Here is a 19,561-nt window from a genome sequence, read left to right as displayed (position 1 = left end):
CTCCCTCTACTATAGCAGTCTAGTCCCTCCACCCTTTCCTCTTGTAACCTCTCTCCCTCTACTATAGCAGTCTAGTCCCTCCACCCTTTCCTCTTGTAACCTCTCTCCCTCTACTATAGCAGTCTAGTCCCTCCACCCTTTCCTCTTGTAACCTCTCTCCCTCTGCTATAGCAGTCCCTCCACCCTTTCCTCTTGTAACCTCTCTCCCTCTACTATAGCAGTCCCTCCACCCTTTCCTATTGTAACCTCTCTCCCTCTACTATAGCAGTCTAGTCCCTCCACCCTTTCCTCTTGTAACCTCTCTCCCTCTACTATAGCAGTCTAGTCCCTCCACCCTTTCCTCTTGTAACCTCTCTCCCTCTACTATAGCAGTCTAGTCCCTCCACCCTTTCCTCTTGTAACCTCTCTCCCTCTACTATAGCAGTCTAGTCCCTCCACCCTTTCCTCTTGTAACCTCTCTCCCTCTACTATAGCAGTCTAGTCCCTCCACCCTTTCCTCTTGTAACCTCTCTCCCTCTACTATAGCAGTCTAGTCCCTCCACCCTTTCCTCTTGTAACCTCTCTCCCTCTACTATAGCAGTCTAGTCCCTCCACCCTTTCCTCTTGTAACCTCTCTCCCTCTACTATAGCAGTCTAGTCCCTCCACCCTTTCCTCTTGTAACCTCTCTCCCTCTACTATAGCAGTCTGTCTCCACCCTTTCCTCTTGTAACCTCTCTCCCCTCTACCATAGCAGTCTAGTCCCTCCACCCTTTCCTCTTGTAACCTCTCTCCCTCTACTATAGCAGTCTAGTCCCTCCACCCTTTCCCCTTGTAACCTCTCTCCCTCTACTATAGCAGTCTAGTCCCTCCACCCTTTCCTCTTGTAACCTCTCTCCCTCTAGCAGTCTTTGGTGATTGGACTGATGGAGGTAAACAGACATCTTGCTGCTACCACATTTAACAATGTGTGATTCCTCCACCATTATGTCGTCATTTAAAATAAAGTGAATCATCTTTGTTTCATATTCTTGTTTGTGCTAAGGAGGTCCAGTAGGTGAATATGGCCAAAGAGTAGCTAATACCGACGATCAAAGTAATAATAGACATATACAGTGGGGGAAAAAAGTATTTAGTCAGCCACCAATTGTGCAAGTTCTCCCACTTAAAAAGATGAGAGAGGCCTGTAATTTTCATCATAGGTATACGTCAACTATGACAGACAAATTGAGAAAAAGAAATCCAGAAAATCACATTGTAGGATTTTTAATGAATTTATTTGCAAATTATGGTGGAAAATAAGTATGTGCTTTGGGGACCTTTAACAGAATGTGACTGGCTGAACGGGTGTTGTATGTGGAGGATGAGGGCTGCAGTAGGTATCTCAGATAGGGGGGAGTGAGGCCTAAGATGGTTTTATAAATAAGCATCAACCAGTGGATCTTGCGACAGATATACAGAGACCACCCTCTGGTGAGCCCTGCGGTTGCGGGCGGTGCAGTTGCCGTACCAGGCGGTGATACAGCCCGACAGGATGCTCTCAATTTAGGCTTGGCACCTAAAACCCTCACAAACTTTTACAGATGCACAATTGAGAGCATCCTGTCGGGCTGTATCACCACCTGGTACGGCAACTGCACCGCCCACAACCGCAGGGCTCTCCAGAGGGTAGTGCGGTCTGCCGAACGCATTACCGGGGGAAACTAACTACCTGCCCTCCAAGACACCTACAGCACCCGATGTCACAGGAAAGCCAAAAAGATCATCAACGACATCAACCATCCGAGCCACTGCCTGTTCACCCTGCTATCATCCAGAAGGCGAGGTCAGTACAGGTGCATCAAAGCTGGGACCAAGAGACTGAAAAACAGCTTCTATCTCAAGGCCATCAGACTGTTAAATAGCCATCACTAGCACATTAGAGGCTGCTGCTGCCTATTGAAATCACTGGCCACTTTAAGAAATGGAACACTAGTCACTTTAATAATGTTTCCATATCTTGCACTACTCATCTCATATGTATATACTGCATTCTATTCTATAATATTCTACTGTATCTTAGTCCATGCCGCTCTGTCATTACTTGTCCATATATGTATATATTCTTAAATTCCATTCCTTACTAGATTTGTGTGTATTGGGAATATGTTGTGAAATTGTTAGATATTACTTGTTAGATATTACTGCACGTCGGAACTAGAAGCATAAGCATTTCGCTATAACATCTGCTAAACGTGTGCATGTGACAAATACAATTTGATTTGACCAGTTTACAGAGGAGTATAGAGTGCAGTGATGTGTCCTGTAAAGAGCATTGGTGGCAAATCTGATGGCCGAATGGTAAAGAACATCTAGCCGCTTGAGAGCACCCTTACCTGCTGATCTATAAATTACGTCTCCGTAGTCTAGCATGGGTAGGATGGTCATCTGAATCAGGGTTAGTTTGGCAGCTGGGGTGAAAGAGGAGCGATTACGATAGAGGAAACCAAGTCTAGATTTAACCTTAGCCTGCAGCTTTGATATGTGCTGAGAGAAGGATACCGTCTAGCCGTACTCCCAAGGACTTGTATGAGGTGACTACCTCAAGCTCTAAACCCTCAGAGGTAGTAATCACACCGGTGGGGAGAGGGAGGGGCATTCTTCTTACCAAACCACATGACCTTTGTTTTGGAGGTGTTCAGAACAAGGTTAAGGGCAGAGAAAGCTTGTTGGACACTAAGAAAGGTTTGTTGTAGAGCGTTTAACACAAAATCGGGAGAGGGGCCAGCTGAGTATAAGCCTGTATCATCTGCATATAAATGGATGAGAGAGCTTCCTACTGCCTGAGCTGTGTTGTTGATGTAAGTTGAGAAGAGCGTGGGGCCTAGGATGGAGCCTTGGGGTACTCCCTTGGTGACAGGCAGTGGCTGAGACAGCAGATGTTCTGACTTTATACACTGCACTCTTTGAGAGAGGTAGTTAGCAAACCAGGCCAAAGACCCCTGAGACACCAATACTCCTTAGCCGACCCACAAGGATGGTAAAGCATCCTGAGACCATTCATGTGTGGGGTTGCTTCTCAGCCAAGGGAGTGGGCTCACTCACAATTTTGCCTAAGAACACAGCCATGAATAAAGAATGGTACCAACACATCCTCCGATAGCAACTTCTCCCAACCATCCAAGAACAGCTTGGTGATGAACAATGCCTTTTCCAGCATGATGGAGCACCTTGCCATAAGGCAAAAGTGATAACTAAGTGGCTCGGGGAACAAAACATCGACATTTTGGGTCCATGGCCAGGAAACTCCCCAGACCTTAATCCCATTGAGAACTTGTGGTCGATCCTCAAGAAGCGGGAGGACAAACAAAACCCCAAAAATTCTAACAAACTCCAAGCATTGATTATGCCAGAATGGGCTGCCATCAGTCAGGATGTGGCCCAGAAGTTAATTGACAGCATGCCAGGGCGGATTGCAGAGGACTTGAAAAAGAAGGGTCAACACTGCAAATATTGACTCTTTGCATAAACGTAATGTAATTGTCAATAAAAGCATTTGACACTTATGGAATGTTTGTAATTATACTTCAGTATACCATAGTAACATCTGACAAATATCTCATAACACTGAAGCAGCGAACTTTGTAAAGACCAATACTTGTCATTCTCAAAACCTTTGACCACGACTGTACACACCACAGACACACACACACATACAGACACACACACACCACAGACACACACCACAGACACACGCACATACAGACACACACACACACACATCAAACATTTGACCTCGACTGTAAATCAAATTAGCTTTTGAATTTCCTGTCTTTTTCGGCTTCAATTCTTCTCAAAACGTTTTACTCCCTTATATCCAACCTTCATTTACATCACGACCACTAGTCTTAAAAAACTCTGTTTTGGACTAGACTGACTATGACCAAAATTATCCTTTTTACACTTTGTAGTCAATTTTGACAGCAGAATAAATGTTTGACTTATATAAATGCCACATAGGCTGTTTTCTAAATGAGAAGTTGTTTTTTAGGGGCAGTTGCTCTTTAAGGTTAGTGTATACTGACACAACCAGGGCAACTCAACTGTAAACAGCGTTCAACACCATAGTGCCCTCAAAGCTCATCACTAAGCTAAGGACCCTGGGACTAAACACCTCCCTCTGCAACTGGATCCTGGACTTCCTGACGGGCCGCCCCCAGGTGGTAAGGGTAGGTAACAACACATCTGCCACGCTGATCCTCAACACGGGGGCCCCTCAGGGGTGCGTGCTCAGTCCCCTCCTGTACTCCCTGTTCACCCATGACTGCATGACCAAGCACGACTCCAACACCATCATTAAGTTTGCCGACGGCACAACAGTGGTAGGCCCGATCACCGACAATGATGAGACAACCTATAGGGAGGAGGTTGGAGACCTGGCCGTGTGGTGCCAGGATAACAACCTCTCCCTCCACATGATCAAGACAAAGGAGATGATTGTGGACTACAGAGAAAAAAAGAGGACTGAGCACGCCCCCGTTCTCATCGACGGGGCTGTAGTGGAACAGGTTGAGAGCTTCAAGTTCCTTGGTGTCCACATCACCAACAAACTATCATGGTCCAAACATACCAAGACAGTCGTGAAGAGGGCACGACAAAGCCTATTCCCTCAGGAGACTGAAAAGATTTGGCATGGGTCCTCAGATCCTACAGAGTTCAACTGCTGCACCATCGAGAGCATCCTGACTGGTTGCATCAGTGCCTGGTATGGCAACTGCTCGGCCTCAGACCGCAAGGCACTACAGAGGGTAGTGCGTACGGCCCAGTACATCACTGGGGCCAAGCTTCCTGCCATCCAGGATCTCTATACCAGGCGGTGTCAGAGGAAGGCTCTAAAAATTGTCAAAGACTCCAGCCACCCTAGTCATAGACTGTTCTCTCTGCTACGGCAAGCGGTACCGGAGCGCCAAGTATAGGTCCAAAAAGCTTCTTAACAGCTTCTACCCCCAAGCCATAAGACTCCTGAACAGCTAATCATGGCTACCCAGACTATTTGCATTCCCCCCCCCCCTCTTTTACGCTGCTGCTACTCTCTGTTTATTATCTATGCATAGTCACTTTAACTCTAACCACATATTACCTCAATTAACTTGACTAACCTGTGCCCCCGCACATTGACTCTGTACCGGTACCCCCTGTATATAACCTCCCTGCTGTTATTTCCCATTGACTCTGTACCGGTACACCCCTGTATATAGCCTCCCTACTGTTATTTCCCATTGACTCTGTACCGGTACCCCCCTGTATATAACCTCCCTACTGCTATTTCCCATTGACTCTGTACCGGTACCCCCTGTATATAGCCTCCCTACTGTTATATCCCATTGACTCTGTACCGGTACCCCCTGTATATAGCCTCCCTACTGTTATTTTATTTTATTGCTGCTCTTTAATCATTTGTTATTTTTTACTCATCCATTTTTTACTTAACACTTATTATTTTCTTTAAACTGCATTGTTGGTTAAGGGCTTGTAAGTCAGCATTTCATTGTAAGCTCTAAACCTGTTGTATTTGGCGCATGTGGCAAATACAATTTGATTTGAATTGTCTCTGCCTCTCTGCCTGTCTGCCCCTGCGCCCCTGTCTGCCCCTGCGCCCCTGTCTGCCCCTCTCTGCCCCTGTCTGCCCCTGTCTGCCCCTGTCTGCCCCTGTGCGCCCCTGTCTGCCCCTGTCTGCCCCTGCGCCCCTGTCTGCCCCTGTCTGCCCCTGTCTGCCCCTGCGCCCTGTCTGCCCCTGCGCCCTGTCTGCCCCTGTCTGCCCCTGTCTGCCCCTGCGCCCCTGTCTGCCCCTGTCTGCCCCTGTCTGCCCCTGCGCCCCTGTCTGCCCCTGCGCCCCTGTCTGCCCCTGTCTGCCCCTGTCTGCCCCTGTCTGCCCCTGTCTGCCCCCTGTCTGCCCCTGTCTGCCCCTGCGCCTCTGTCTGCCCCTGTCTGCCCCTGTCTGCCCCTGTCTGCCCCTGTCTGCCCCTGTCTGCCCCTGCGCCCTGTCTGCTCCCTGCTCGCCCCTGTCTGCCCCTGTCTGCTGCCCCCTGTCTGCCCCTGTCTGCCCCTCTCTGCCCCTCTCTGCCCCTCTCTGCCCCTGTCTGCCCCTGCGCCCTGTCTGCCCCCTGTCTGCCCCTGTCTGCCCCTGTCTGCCCCTGTCTGCCCCTGTCTGCCCCTGTCGCCCCTGTCTGCCCCTGTCTGCCCCTGTCTGCCCCTGTCTGCCCCTGTCTGCCCCTGTCTGCCCCTGCGCCCCTGTCTGCCCCTGTCTGCCCCTGCGCCCCTGTCTGCCCCTGCGCCCCTGTCTGCCCCTGTCTGCCCCTGTCTGCCCCTGTCTGCCCTGCGCCCCTGTCTGCCCCTGTCTGCCCCTGCGCCCCTGTCTGCCCCTGTCTGCCTCTGCGCCCCTGTCTGCCCCTGTCTGCCCCTGCGCCCGTCTGCCCCTGCGTCCCTGTCTGCCCCTGTCTGCCCCTGTCTGCCCCTGTCTGCCCCTATCTGCCCCTGTCTGCCCCTGTCTGCCCCTATGCCCCTGTCTCGCCCCCTGCGCCCCTGTCTGCCCCCTGTCTGCCCCTGCGCCCCTGTTTGCCCCTGTCTGCCCCTGCGCCCCTGTCTGCCCCTGCGCGCCCCTGCCCGCCCCTGTCTGCCCCTGTCTGCCCCTGTCTGCCCCTGTCTGCCCCTGCGCCCCTGTCTGCCCCTGTCTGCCTCTGCCCCTGTCTGCCCCTGTCTGCCCCTGTCTGCCTCTGCTGCCCCTGTCTGCCCCCTGGCCTCCTGTCTGCCCCTGCGCCCCTGTCTGCCCCTGCGCCCCTGTCTGCCCCTGTCTGCCCCTGTCTGCCCCTGCGCCCCTGTCTGCCTCTCCGTCTCTCAATTCAATTCAATTTGCTTTATTGGCAAGACGTAACAATGTACATATTGACAAAGCTTACTTTGGAGATTTACAATTGTCAACGGGACAACAGTAACAACAATAATCAAGGGTCAAAATAACCATACATTGAACAATAACAATATAGAGGACATGTGCAGGTTGGTTGGTCTGTCAGACACTGTCCCTCATCTTATGGCAGGCAGCAATGTATTGCTCTGCCAACCACAGCTCTCTGTGTCCTCCCCCAACAGGACGGGTAGCCTATCCTGCCAACCCACAGCTCTCTGTGTCCTCCCCCAACAGGACGGGTAGCCTATCCTGCCAACCCACAGCTCTCTGTGTCCTCCCCCAACAGGACAGGCAGCCTATCCTGCCAACCCACAGCTCTCTGTGTCCTCCCCCCAACAGGACGGGTAGCCTATCTCTGCCAACCCACAGCTCTCTGTGTCCTCTCCCAACAGGACGGGTAGCCTATCCTGCCAACCCACAGCTCTCTGTGTCCTCCCCCAACAGGACAGGCAGCCTATCCTGCCAACCCACAGCTCTCTGTGTCCTCCCCCAACAGGACGGGTAGCCTATCCTGCCAACCCACAGCTCTCTGTGTCCTCCCCCAACAGGACGGGTAGCCTATCCTGCCAACCCACAGCTCTCTGTGTCCTCCCCCAACAGGACAGGCAGCCTATCCTGCCAACCCACAGCTCTCTGTGTCCTCCCCCAACAGGACGGCTAGCCTGAGTCCTCCCCCAACAGGACGGGTAGCCTGTGTCCTCCCCCAACAGGACGGGTAGCCTATCCTGCCAACCCACAGCTCTCTGAGTCCTCCCCCAACAGGACGGGTAGCCTATCCTGCCAACCCACAGCTCTCTGCGTCCTCCCCCAACAGGACGGGTAGCCTGAGTCCTCCCCCAACAGGACGGGTAGCCTGAGTCCTCCCCCAACAGGACGGGGAGCCGGAGACCTCCCCCAACAGGACGGGTAGCCTGAGTCCTCCCCCAACAGGACGGGTAGCCTGTGTCCTCCCCCAACAGGACGGGGGAGCCTGCGGCCTCCCCCAACAGGACGGGTAGCCTGAGTCCTCCCCCCAACAGGACGGGGTAGCCTGTGTCCTCCCCCAACAGGACGGGTAGCCTGAGACCTCCCCCAACAGGACGGGTAGCCTGAGTCCTCCCCAACAGGACGGGTAGCCTGTGTCCTCCCCCAACAGGACGGGTAGCCTGAGTCCTCCCCCAACAGGACGGGTAGCCTGAGTCCTCCCCCAACAGGACGGGTAGCCTGAGTCCTCCCCCAACAGGACGGGTAGCCTGTGTCCTCCCCCAACAGGACGGGTAGCCTGAGTCCTCCCCCAACAGGACGGGTAGCCTATCCTCATCAGAGAGGTCTTTGAAACCTTGAATAAGGGTTTCATATTTGGGGAAATGACTCTCTCTAATAGTTTTATATTTTTGACATTTTGTCAGGAAATGCAGCTCTGTCTCAGGTTCTGCTGTGGTGCAGTAGTGGCACAGCCTTTCCTCTACAGGGGGGCAGGTTTTCCTGTGTCTACCCTTCTCAATGGCAAGGCTGTGCTCTCTGAGCCTGTACTTTGTCAAGGTTTTGATCAGTAACCATGGTCAAATAGTTAGCCACGGTCTACTGTCGATTTAGGGCCAGATAGCACTGCATTTTGCTTTGTGCTTGTGTTTCCCAATAGGTTTTGTTTTGACTGTGTTGTAATTTGGTTTATTCTAATTGATTGGATGTTCTGAGGCTTCAGTGTGTCAGTAAAAGAGGTTTGATTGCGCAGCTTGGTAATGATGAGGGGGTCACTGTATTTTAGATTCTCTCTCTCTCTCTCTCTCTCTCTCTCTCTCTCTCTCTCTCCCTCCTCTCTCCTCTCTCCCTCTCCAAATCAGCTGTAAATGTTCTCTTTGATTTGTTTTACTATTTGCGTGATGTTTCCAAGGAGACGGTTCCTTTTGTGGCCTCTCCAGTCTGCTGGGAACTGACACACAGAGAGGAGAGCGCTACTTTAACATGGAGGAGGGTAGAGGAGGGTGGGAACCAGTTGAACCCACATGTACCTCTCTGTTAAGATCTGAAGGTAAGAGCTCTTTAACCAGATTCATTCATTCAGAAATAGTGTTTGTTTCAGCTTGGAGACCACATGTAGAGGGTTTGTTTCAGCTTGGATACCAGAAAGAAGTAAAAGGTTTGTTTCAGCTTGGATACCAGAAGTAAAGGGTTTGTTTCAGAGAGGCAGAGACAGACAGAGAGGCAGAGACAGAGACAGACAGAGAGACAGAGACAGACAGAGAGACAGAGACAGACAGAGAGACAGAGACAGACAGAGCGGCAGAGACAGAGAGGCAGAGAGGCAGAGAGGCAGAGAGAGATTTGTATTGTTTATTTCACTTTTGTTTACTATCTACTTCACTTGCTTTGGCAACGTTAACATATGTTTCCCATGCCAATAAAGCCCTGAGAGATGAGAGGAGAGGATAGAGGAGGCGAGGAGAGAGGAGAGAGGAGGCGAGGAGAGATACCTTTCTGCTCCAGGGAGAGAAGTGGCAACATTCGGTGGGGGAGGAGGAACGGGGGGCGGGGCTGTCAAACTACAACATCAAAGGCAAAAACAAAAGGATAACACAATGAACAAATGATGAAATAGAAATGATTCAGACTCAGAAGGGTTATTGAGCCACAATACACCAGAAAATGGAGACATAAAGGAAAACTCAGAATCATGGTGCAGGATGGAGAGCAGCTAGATAGAGGGAGAGAGAGCAGCTAGATAGAGGGAGAGAGAGCAGCTAGATAGAGGGAGAGAGAGCAGCTAGATAGAGGGAGAGAGAGCAGCTAGATAGAGGGAGAGAGAGCAGCTAGATAGAGGGAGAGAGAGCAGCTAGATAGAGGGAGAGAGAGCAGCTAGATAGAGGGAGAGAGAGCAGCTAGATAGAGGGAGAGAGAGCAGCTAGATAGAGGGTGAGAGAGCAGCTAGATAGAGGGAGAGAGAGCAGCTAGATAGAGGGAGAGAGAGCAGCTAGATAGAGGGTGAGAGAGCAGCTAGATAGAGGGAGAGAGAGCAGCTAGATAGGGGTGAGAGAGCAGCTAGATAGAGGGTGAGAGAGCAGCTAGATAGAGGGAGAGAGAGCAGCTAGATAGAGGGAGAGAGAGCAGCTAGATAGAGGGAGAGAGAGCAGCTAGATAGAGGGAGAGAGAGCAGCTAGATAGAGGGAGAGAGAGCAGCTAGATAGAGGGAGAGAGAGCAGCTAGATAGAGGGAGAGAGAGCAGCTAGATAGAGGGAGAGAGAGCAGCTAGATAGAGGGAGAGAGAGCAGCTAGATAGAGGGAGAGAGAGAGCAGCTAGATAGAGGGAGAGAGAGCAGCTAGATAGAGGGAGAGAGAGCAGCTAGATAGAGGGAGAGAGAGCAGCTAGATAGAGGGAGAGAGAGCAGCTAGATAGAGGGAGAGAGAACAGCTAGACAGAGGGAGAGAGAGCAGCTAGATAGAGGGAGAGAGAGCAGCTAGATAGAGGGAGAGAGAGCAGCTAGACAGAGGGAGAGAGAGCAGCTAGATAGAGAGAGAGAGAGCAGTTAGATAGAGGGAGAGAGAGCAGCTAGATAGAGGGAGAGAGAGCAGCTAGATAGAGAGAGAGAGAGCAGTTAGATAGAGGGAGAGAGAGCAGCTAGATAGAGAGAGAGAGAGCAGTTAGATAGAGGGAGAGAGAGCAGCTAGATAGAGGGAGAGAGAGCAGCTAGACAGAGGGAGAGAGAGCAGCTAGATAGAGGGAGAGAGAGCAGCTAGATAGAGGGAGAGAGAGCAGCTAGATAGAGGGAGAGAGAGCAGCTAGATAGAGGGAGAGAGAGCAGCTAGATAGAGGGTGAGAGAGCAGCTAGATAGAGGGAGAGAGAGCAGCTAGATAGAGGGAGAGAGAGCAGCTAGATAGAGGGAGAGAGAACAGCTAGACAGAGGGTGAGAGAGCAGCTAGATAGAGGGAGAGAGAGCAGCTAGATAGAGGGAGAGAGAGCAGCTAGATAGAGGGAGAGAGAGCAGCTAGATAGAGGGAGAGAGAGCAGCTAGATAGAGGGAGAGAGAGCAGCTAGATAGAGGGAGAGAGAGCAGCTAGATAGAGGAGAGAGAGTCACCAGGTGTTTGTTTATGTCCTGAAAGAGAGCTAAATAAACGAGTTACATTACAGAGCAGACAGAACGGCCCAGGAACCCAGGACCTCTGATCACCTGCAAGATGAAGGATTATTGAGACGCTTCCCAGATCCATGAATGACTGAGGAGAAACTGAACAGGATGCAGAGTTCAAACCCAAGGAACACATTGGTAACCCTTATTCTTCCTGTTTATCTTGGTCTGTTCTAACTGCTGATCTGGTTTCCCCTGCTGATGAAGAGGAGAAACATACATGGCACAGAAATACAGGAATATTTCATCATTCACATGCATCTCAATGGAAATGAACAAAGAAATGCTGCATTTCAGGATTAAGTAGTATAAATTAATTTGAATTGACACATGCAGACAGGTGCATCTGGAAATGAAAAATGAAAAACTGATGCAACCTTTTTGTGTGTTTTGTGAACAAACACATATTTTCACAATAACTGATGAGTGGACCACACATTTACAGTGCATTCAGAAAGTATTCAGACCCCTTTACTTTTTCCACATTTTGTTACGTTACAGACTTATTCTAAAATGTATTAAATTATGTTTTTCCATCAATCTACACACAATGCCCCATAATGGCAAAGCGAAAACAGGTTTTTAGAATTTTTTGCAAATGTATTAAGATAAAAAACAAAAATACCTTATTTACATAAGTATTCAGACCTTTTTCTATGAGACTCGAAATTGAGCTCAGGTGCATCCTGTTTCCATTGATCAACCTTGAGATGTTTCTACAACTTGATTGGAGTCCACCTGTGGTAAATTCAATTGATTGGACATGATTTGGAAAGGCACACACCTGTCTATAAGGTCCACAGTTGACAGTGCATGTCAGAGCAAAAACCAAGTCATGAGGTCGAAGGAATTGTCCGTAGAGCTCCGAGACAGGATTGTGTCGAGGCACAGATCTGGGGAAGGGTACCAAAACATTTCTGCAGTATTGAAGGTCCCCAAGAACACAGTGGCCTCCATCATTTTTAAATGGAAGAAGTTTGGAACCACCAAGACTCTTCTAGAGCTGGCCGCCCGGCCAAACTGAGCAATCGGGGGAGAAGGGCCTTGGTCGGGGAGGTGACCAAGAACCCGATGGTCACTCTGACAGAGCTCCAGAGTTCCTCTGTGGAGATGGGAGAACCTTCCAGAAGGACAACCATCTCTGCAGCACTCCACCAATCACGTCTTTATGGTAGAGTGGCCAGACGGAAGCCACTCCTCAGTAAAAGGCACACGACAGCCCGCTTGGAGTTTGCCAAAAAGGCACCTAAAGACTGTCAGACCATGAGAAACAAGATTCTCTGGTCTGATTAAACCAAGATTGAACTCTTTGGCCTGAATGCCAAGCATTACGTCTGGAGGAAACCTGGCACCATCCCTACGGTGAAGCATGGTGGTGGCAGCATCATGCTGTGGGATGTAGAGCATGGCGTTTGCAACGCCAGGGTTGTGGGTTCGATTCCCACGGGGGTCCAGTATAAAAAAATAAAAATGAAAAAATAGCATGTATGCACTACTCACTAACTGTAAGTCGCTCTGGATAAGAGTGTCTGCTAAATGACTAAAATGTAATGTAAAATGGGATGTTTTTCAGCGGCAGGGACTGGGAGACTAGTCAGGAGCAAAGTACAGAGAGATCCTTGATGAAAACCTGCTCCAGAGCACTCAGGAACTCAGACTGGGGCGAAGGTTCACCTTCCAACAGGACAATGACCCTAAGCACACAGCCAAGACAAAGCAGGAGTGGCTTCGGGACAAGTCTCTGAATGTCCTTGAGTGGCCCAGCCAGAGCCCGGACTTGAACCCGATCGAACATCTCTGGAGAGACCTGAAAATAGCTGTGCAGTAACGCTCCCCATCCAACCTGAAAGAGCTTGAGAGGATCTGCAGAGAAGAATGGGAGAAACTCCCCAAATACAGGTGTGCCAAGCTTGTAGCGTCATACCCAAGAAGACTTGAGGCTGTGATCGCTGCCAAAGGTGCTTCAACAAAATACTGAGTAAAGGGTCTGAATACTTATGTAAATGTCATATGTTTTTTGTGTGATTCTTTTTGCAAATTAAAAAAAAAAAAAAAACTGTTTTTGCTTTGTCATTATGTGGTATTGTGTGTAGATTGATGAGGGAAAAAAACTATTTAATCCATTTTAGAATAAGGCTGTAACGTAACAAAATGAGGAAAAATAATAAGGTTACGATGTTATTACCACAGACACATAATAATAATAATATAATAATAATAATAATATAATAATAATATAATAATAATAATATGCCATTTTGCAGACGCTTTTATCCAAAGCGACTTACAGTCATGCGTGCATACATTTTTGTGTATGGGTGGTCCCGGGGATCGAACCCACTACCCTGGCGTTACAAGCGCCGTGATCTACCAGCTGAGCTACAGAGGACATAGATGGAGAACCAAAGAAAGGAGAAGAAAACTTGAAGTGACACATGTACATATTACCTGGACTAACCTGTACCCCGCACATTGACTCGGTACCGGTACCCCCTGTATATAGCCTCGTTATTGTCATTTTATTGTGTTACTTTTTTTTACTTTAGTTTATTTTGTAAATATTTTTTAAACTGCATTGTTGTTAAGGGCTTGTAAGTAAGCATTTCACGGTAAGGTCTACACCTGTTGTATTGCATGTGACAAATAACATTTGATTTGCCAGGAGTCCCTGTGTGAGGATGGAACATGTGTCATCAGACCACCATGGTCAACTAGCAAACAGATACACTGACGACTCAACATGCTGTGGCCCTGGAGGTTTTATCATAGAGAATGTCTGTAAGTATAAGTAAGTATATGTCTGTTATCCATAAGTTGGAAGTTGTGTTACCGTAGTCAGACTCCGGCCCCTCTGCTGTCTCCTCCTGACAGAGTGCGGTGAGGGGTACATGGGTATAGGGGATGCCACCGAGACAGCGATGGTCACTCTGCGTCTTCTGCTGCTCGCTCGCTGTCTCTGCTGGTAATCTGACACACAGACACACGTAACATCTTTCAGCAATGAAAACAGTGAAACATGATTAACACAATTTACATAAAAAAAAAGTCATTTTAGTCATTTAGCAGACGCTCTTATCCAGGAGCAATTAGGGTTAAGTGCCTTGCTCAAGGGCACATCAGCAGGTTTGTCGGCTCGGGGATTCGAACCAGCGACCTTTCGCTTACTGGGCTAAAGCTCTTAACCACTAGGCTACCTGCCGCCCGTACAATATGAAGAGAATTTCCAAAACGCTATATCCACCAAATGTTCTCATTTGTTTTTTTTCCATCAGAAATGATTATAGGTACTTTCATGGTTATGTAAAATGTTACTGTTCTCATATTTTTAATTCATTTACTTTAGTGTGGATGTTTTTTGTTGTTGTTCCAAAACGCTCTATATCCAATGCTTATCTGGAATGGAATGTTCTGTCCTGTATATTTGACTGTTATGTGGTTGTCTCACCTAGTAATCTTAAAATGAATGCACTTATTGTAAGTCGCTCTGGATAAGAGCATCTGCTAAATGACTAAAATGTAAACTGTAAATGTTTTACATACAGAGCTTATATTACTGTATTGAATATTATTATTTTTCTTTATATATATATTGATGTCCAACATATCATTTGTACATTTCTTTATAAAAATATAGTAACGTGTTACATTTAACTTTGTAAAACCTAGCAGTACTACTCATTTCTCTAAGAGTGAGGCGGATATATCATTTTGCAAAAAAATAGGATTGTCTCTCTGAAATGAAACCAAGTGAAAGATTTTAAACAAATACATATCTGTCAATGAATATCCCCATGCCATGATAGAAGTGGCGCCGGAGAAGATGGCTGCCGTTTTACAGCCCTCTAACCAATTGTACTATTATGTGTGTTTTTTCACGTTATTTGTAATTTATTCTGTACATAATGTTTCTGCTAACGCCTCTAATGACCAAAAAGAGCTTCTGGATATCAGGACAGCGATTACTCACCTCGTATTGGACGAAGATTTTTTCTTCAACGAGTCGGACACAAAGGATATTCACCCGAAAAGTCCCAAATCCCTGTCATTCGCATGAGAAAGAGACAGAGATATCATGGACGTAGGTCGGGGTGCCTTGTACAGATCCGACGGCGAGCGAGTAATCTGCCTCTTCCATCAATCTTATTAGCCAATGTTCAATCATTTGAGAACAAATTGGACGACCTAAGATTACGGTTATCCTACCAACGGGACATTAAAAACTGTAATATCTTATGTTTCACCGAGTCGTGGCTGAACGACGACATGGACAACATACAGCTGACATCGGCAGGATAGAACGGCTGACTCCGGTAAGACAAGGGGTGGCGGTCTGTGTATATTTGTAAACAACAGCTGGTGCACAAAATCTAATATTAAGGAAGTCTCGAGGTTTTGCTCACCTGAGGTAGAGTATCTCATGATAAGCTGTAGACCACACTATTTACCAAGAGAGTTTTCATCTATATTTTTCATAGCTGTCTATTTACCACCACAAACCGATGCTGGCATTAAGATTGCACTGAATGAGCTGTATAAGGCCATAAGTAAACAGGAAAATGCTCATCCAGAGGCAGCGCTCCTAGTGGCCGGGGACTTTAATGCAGGGAAACTTAAATCCGTTCTACCTCATTTCTACCAGCATGTTAAATGTGCAACCAGAGGGAAAAAAACTCTAGACCACCTTTACTCCACACACAGAGACGACATACAAAGCTCTCCTCGCCCTCCATTTGGCAAATCTGACCATAACTCTATCCTCCTGATTCCTGCTTATAAGCAAAACTAAAGCAGGAAGCACCAGTACTCGTTAATAAAAAGTGGTCAGATGACGCAGATGCTAAGCTACAGGACTGTTTTGCTAGCACAGACTGGAATATGTTCCCCGGATTCTTCCGATGGCATTGAGGAGTACACCACATCAGACACTGGCTTCATCAATAAGTGCATCGATGATGTCGCCCCCCACAGTGACCGTCATACATACCCCAACCAGAAGCCATGGATTACAGCAACATCCGCACTGAGCTAAAGGGTAGAGCTGCCGCTCAAGGAGCGGGACTCTAACCCGGACGCTCAAAAAGAAATCCCACTATGCCCTCCGACGAACCATCAAACAGGCAAAGAGTCAATACAGGACTAAGATCGAATCGTACTACAATGGACTACTTAGGATAGCCAGTGGGACAACCACCACTGGGGGAGGGGGTGGGGTGTAGAAGGATTACTGTTAGACTATTCCAGGTGTTCCTTAAAGAGGTAGGGTTTCAAGTGTCTCCGGAAGGTGGTCAGAGACTCTGCTGTCCTGGCGTCGTGGGGGAGCTTGTTCCACCATTGGGGTGCCAGAGCAGCGAATAGCTGAGTGGGAACTGTGCTTCCGTAGAGGTAGGGGGGCCAGCAGGCCAGAGGTGGATGAACGTAGTGCCCTCGTTTGAGTGCAGGGTCTGATCAGAGCCTGAAGGTAAGGAGGTGACGTTCCCAAAGGACCTACAAAGGGAAGCACAGCCGCGAGCTGCCCAGTGACACAAGCCTACCAGACGAGCTAAATCACTTCTATGATCGCTTTGAGGCAAGCAACACTGAAGCATGCATGAGAGCACCAGCTGTTCCGGATGACTATGTTATCACGCTCTCCGTAGCCAATGTGAGTAAGACTTTTAAGCAGGTCAACATTCACAAGGCCGCAGGGCCAGACGGCTTACCAGGACGTGTACTCCGAGCATGTGCTGACCAACTGGCAAGTGTCTTCACTGACATTTTCAACATGTCCCTGACTGAGTCTGTAATACCAACATGTTTCAAGCAGACCATCATAGTCCCTGTGCCCAAGGACACTAAGATAACCGACCCGTAGCACTCACACCTGTAGCCATGAAGTACTTTGAAAGGCTGGTCATGGCTCACATCAACACCATCATCCTGGAAACCCTAGACCCACTCCAATTTGCATCCCGCCCCAACAGATCCACAGATGATGCAATCTCTATTGCACTCCACCCTGCCCTTTCCCACCTGGACAAGAGGAACACATACGTGAGAATGCTATTCATTGACTACAGCTCAGCGTTCAACACCATAGTGCTCTCAAAGCTTATCACTAAGCTAAGGACCCTGGGACTAAACACCTCCCTCTGCAACTGGATCCTGGACTTCCTGACGGGCCGCCCCCAGGTGGTAAGGTTAGGTAACAACACATCTGCCACGCTGATCCTCAACACGGGGGCCCCTCAGGGGTAAAATCCCCATCCTACTGTACTATATCAACTATCCCCATCCTACTGTACTATATCTACTATCCCCATCCTACTGTAATATCACCATCCTACTGTACTATATCTACTATCCCCATCCTACTGTACTATATCTACTATCCCCATACTACTGTACTATATCTACTATCACCATACTACTGTACTATATCTACTATCCCCATCCTACTGTACTATCCCCATACTACTGTACTATATCTACTATCCCCATCCTACTGTACTATATCTACTATCCCCATACTACTGTACTATATCTACTATCACCATACTACTGTACTATATCTACTATCCCCATCCTACTGTACTATATCTACTATCCCCATGCTACTGTACTATATCTACTATCACCATACTACTGTACTATATCTACTATCCCCATCCTACTGTACTATATCTACTATCCCCATACTACTGTACTATATCTACTATCCCCATCCTACTGTAATATCCCCATCCTACTGTACTATATCTACTATCCCCATCCTACTGTACTATATCTACTATCCCCATCCTACTGTACTATATCTACTATCCCCATCCTACTGTAATATCCCCATCCTACTGTACTATATCTACTATCCCCATCCTACTGTACTATATCTACTATCACCATACTACTGTACTATATCTACTATCCCCATCCTACTGTACTATATCTACTATCCCCATCCTACTGTACTATATCTACTATCCCCATCCTACTGTAATATCCCCATCCTACTGTACTATATCTACTATCCCCATCCTACTGTAATATCACCATACTACTGTACTATATCTACTATCCCCATACTACTGTACTATATCAACTATCCCCATCCTACTGTACTATATCTACTATCCCCATCCTACTGTAATATCACCATCCTACTGTACTATATCTACTATCCCCATCCTACTGTACTATATCTACTATCCCCATACTACTGTACTATATCTACTATCACCATACTACTGTACTATATCTACTATCCCCATCCTACTGTACTATCCCCATACTACTGTACTATATCTACTATCCCCATCCTACTGTACTATATCTACTATCCCCATACTACTGTACTATATCTACTATCACCATACTACTGTACTATATCTACTATCCCCATCCTACTGTACTATATCTACTATCCCCATACTACTGTACTATATCTACTATCCCCATCCTACTGTACTATATCTACTATCCCCATCCTACTGTACTATATCTACTATCCCCATCCTACTGTACAATATCTACTATCCCCATCCTACTGTACTATATCTACTATCCCCATCCTACTGTACTATATCTACTATCCCCATCCTACTGTACTATATCTACTATCCCCATCCTACTGTAATATCCCCATACTACTGTACTATATCTACTATCCCCATCCTACTGTACTATATCTACTATCCCCATCCTACTGTAATATCACCATACTACTGTACTATATCTACTATCCCCATCCTACTGTACTATATCTACTATCCCCATCCTACTGTACTATATCTACTATCCCCATCCTACTGTACTATATCTACTATCCCCATCTTACTGTGCTATATCTACTATCCCCATCCTACTGTAATATCACCATACTACTGTACTATATCTACTATCCCCATACTACTGTACTATCCCCATCCTACTGTACTATATCTACTATCCCCATCCTACTGTACTATATCTACTATCCCCATCCTACTGTACTATATCTACTATCCCCATCCTACTGTACTATATCTACTATCCCCATCCTACTGTACTATATCTACTATCCCCATCCTACTGTACTATATCTACTATCCCCATCCTACTGTACTATATCTACTATCCCCATCCTACTGTAATATCACCATCCTACTGTACTATATCTACTATCCCCATACTACTGTACTATATCTACTATCACCATACTACTGTACTATATCTACTATCCCCATCCTACTGTACTATATCTACTATCCCCATCCTACTGTAATATCACCATCCTACTGTACTATATCTACTATCCCCATCCTACTGTACTATATCTACTATCCCCATACTACTGTACTATATCTACTATCCCCATCCTACTGTACTATATCTACTATCCCCATCCTACTGTACTATATCTACTATCCCCATCCTACTGTACTATATCTACTATCCCCATCCTACTGTACTATATCTACTATCCCCATCCTACTGTACTATATCTACTATCCCCATCCTACTGTACTATCCCCCATCCTGTACTATATCTACTATCCCCATCCTACTGTACTATATCTA

At 47.4% G+C, this 19,561-nt stretch overlaps 1 protein-coding gene across 1 annotated transcript in view; it reads right to left on the bottom strand.

The window, feature by feature from the left end:
- LOC121556044 (Nance-Horan syndrome protein-like) overlaps nucleotides 1-13,971 on the bottom strand; it is an 84,361-nt gene extending 70,390 nt beyond the window's left edge. The window contains exons 1-2 of the mRNA XM_045214017.1: nucleotides 13,860-13,971; nucleotides 9,377-9,445 (exon numbers count right to left, since the gene is read on the bottom strand). Of these exons, the coding sequence (XP_045069952.1) occupies nucleotides 9,377-9,445; nucleotides 13,860-13,919 (129 nt within the window). The 5' untranslated portion in view covers nucleotides 13,920-13,971. The remainder of the gene's footprint in view (nucleotides 1-9,376; nucleotides 9,446-13,859) is intronic.
- Between the last annotated feature and the right edge of the window lie 5,590 nt (nucleotides 13,972-19,561).

The sequence above is a fragment of the Coregonus clupeaformis genome, unplaced genomic scaffold, assembly GCF_020615455.1.
Source record: "Coregonus clupeaformis isolate EN_2021a unplaced genomic scaffold, ASM2061545v1 scaf0182, whole genome shotgun sequence".
NCBI classification, from domain to species: Eukaryota; Metazoa; Chordata; class Actinopteri; order Salmoniformes; family Salmonidae; genus Coregonus; species Coregonus clupeaformis.
This window is presented reverse-complemented; position numbering and strand designations above follow the sequence as displayed.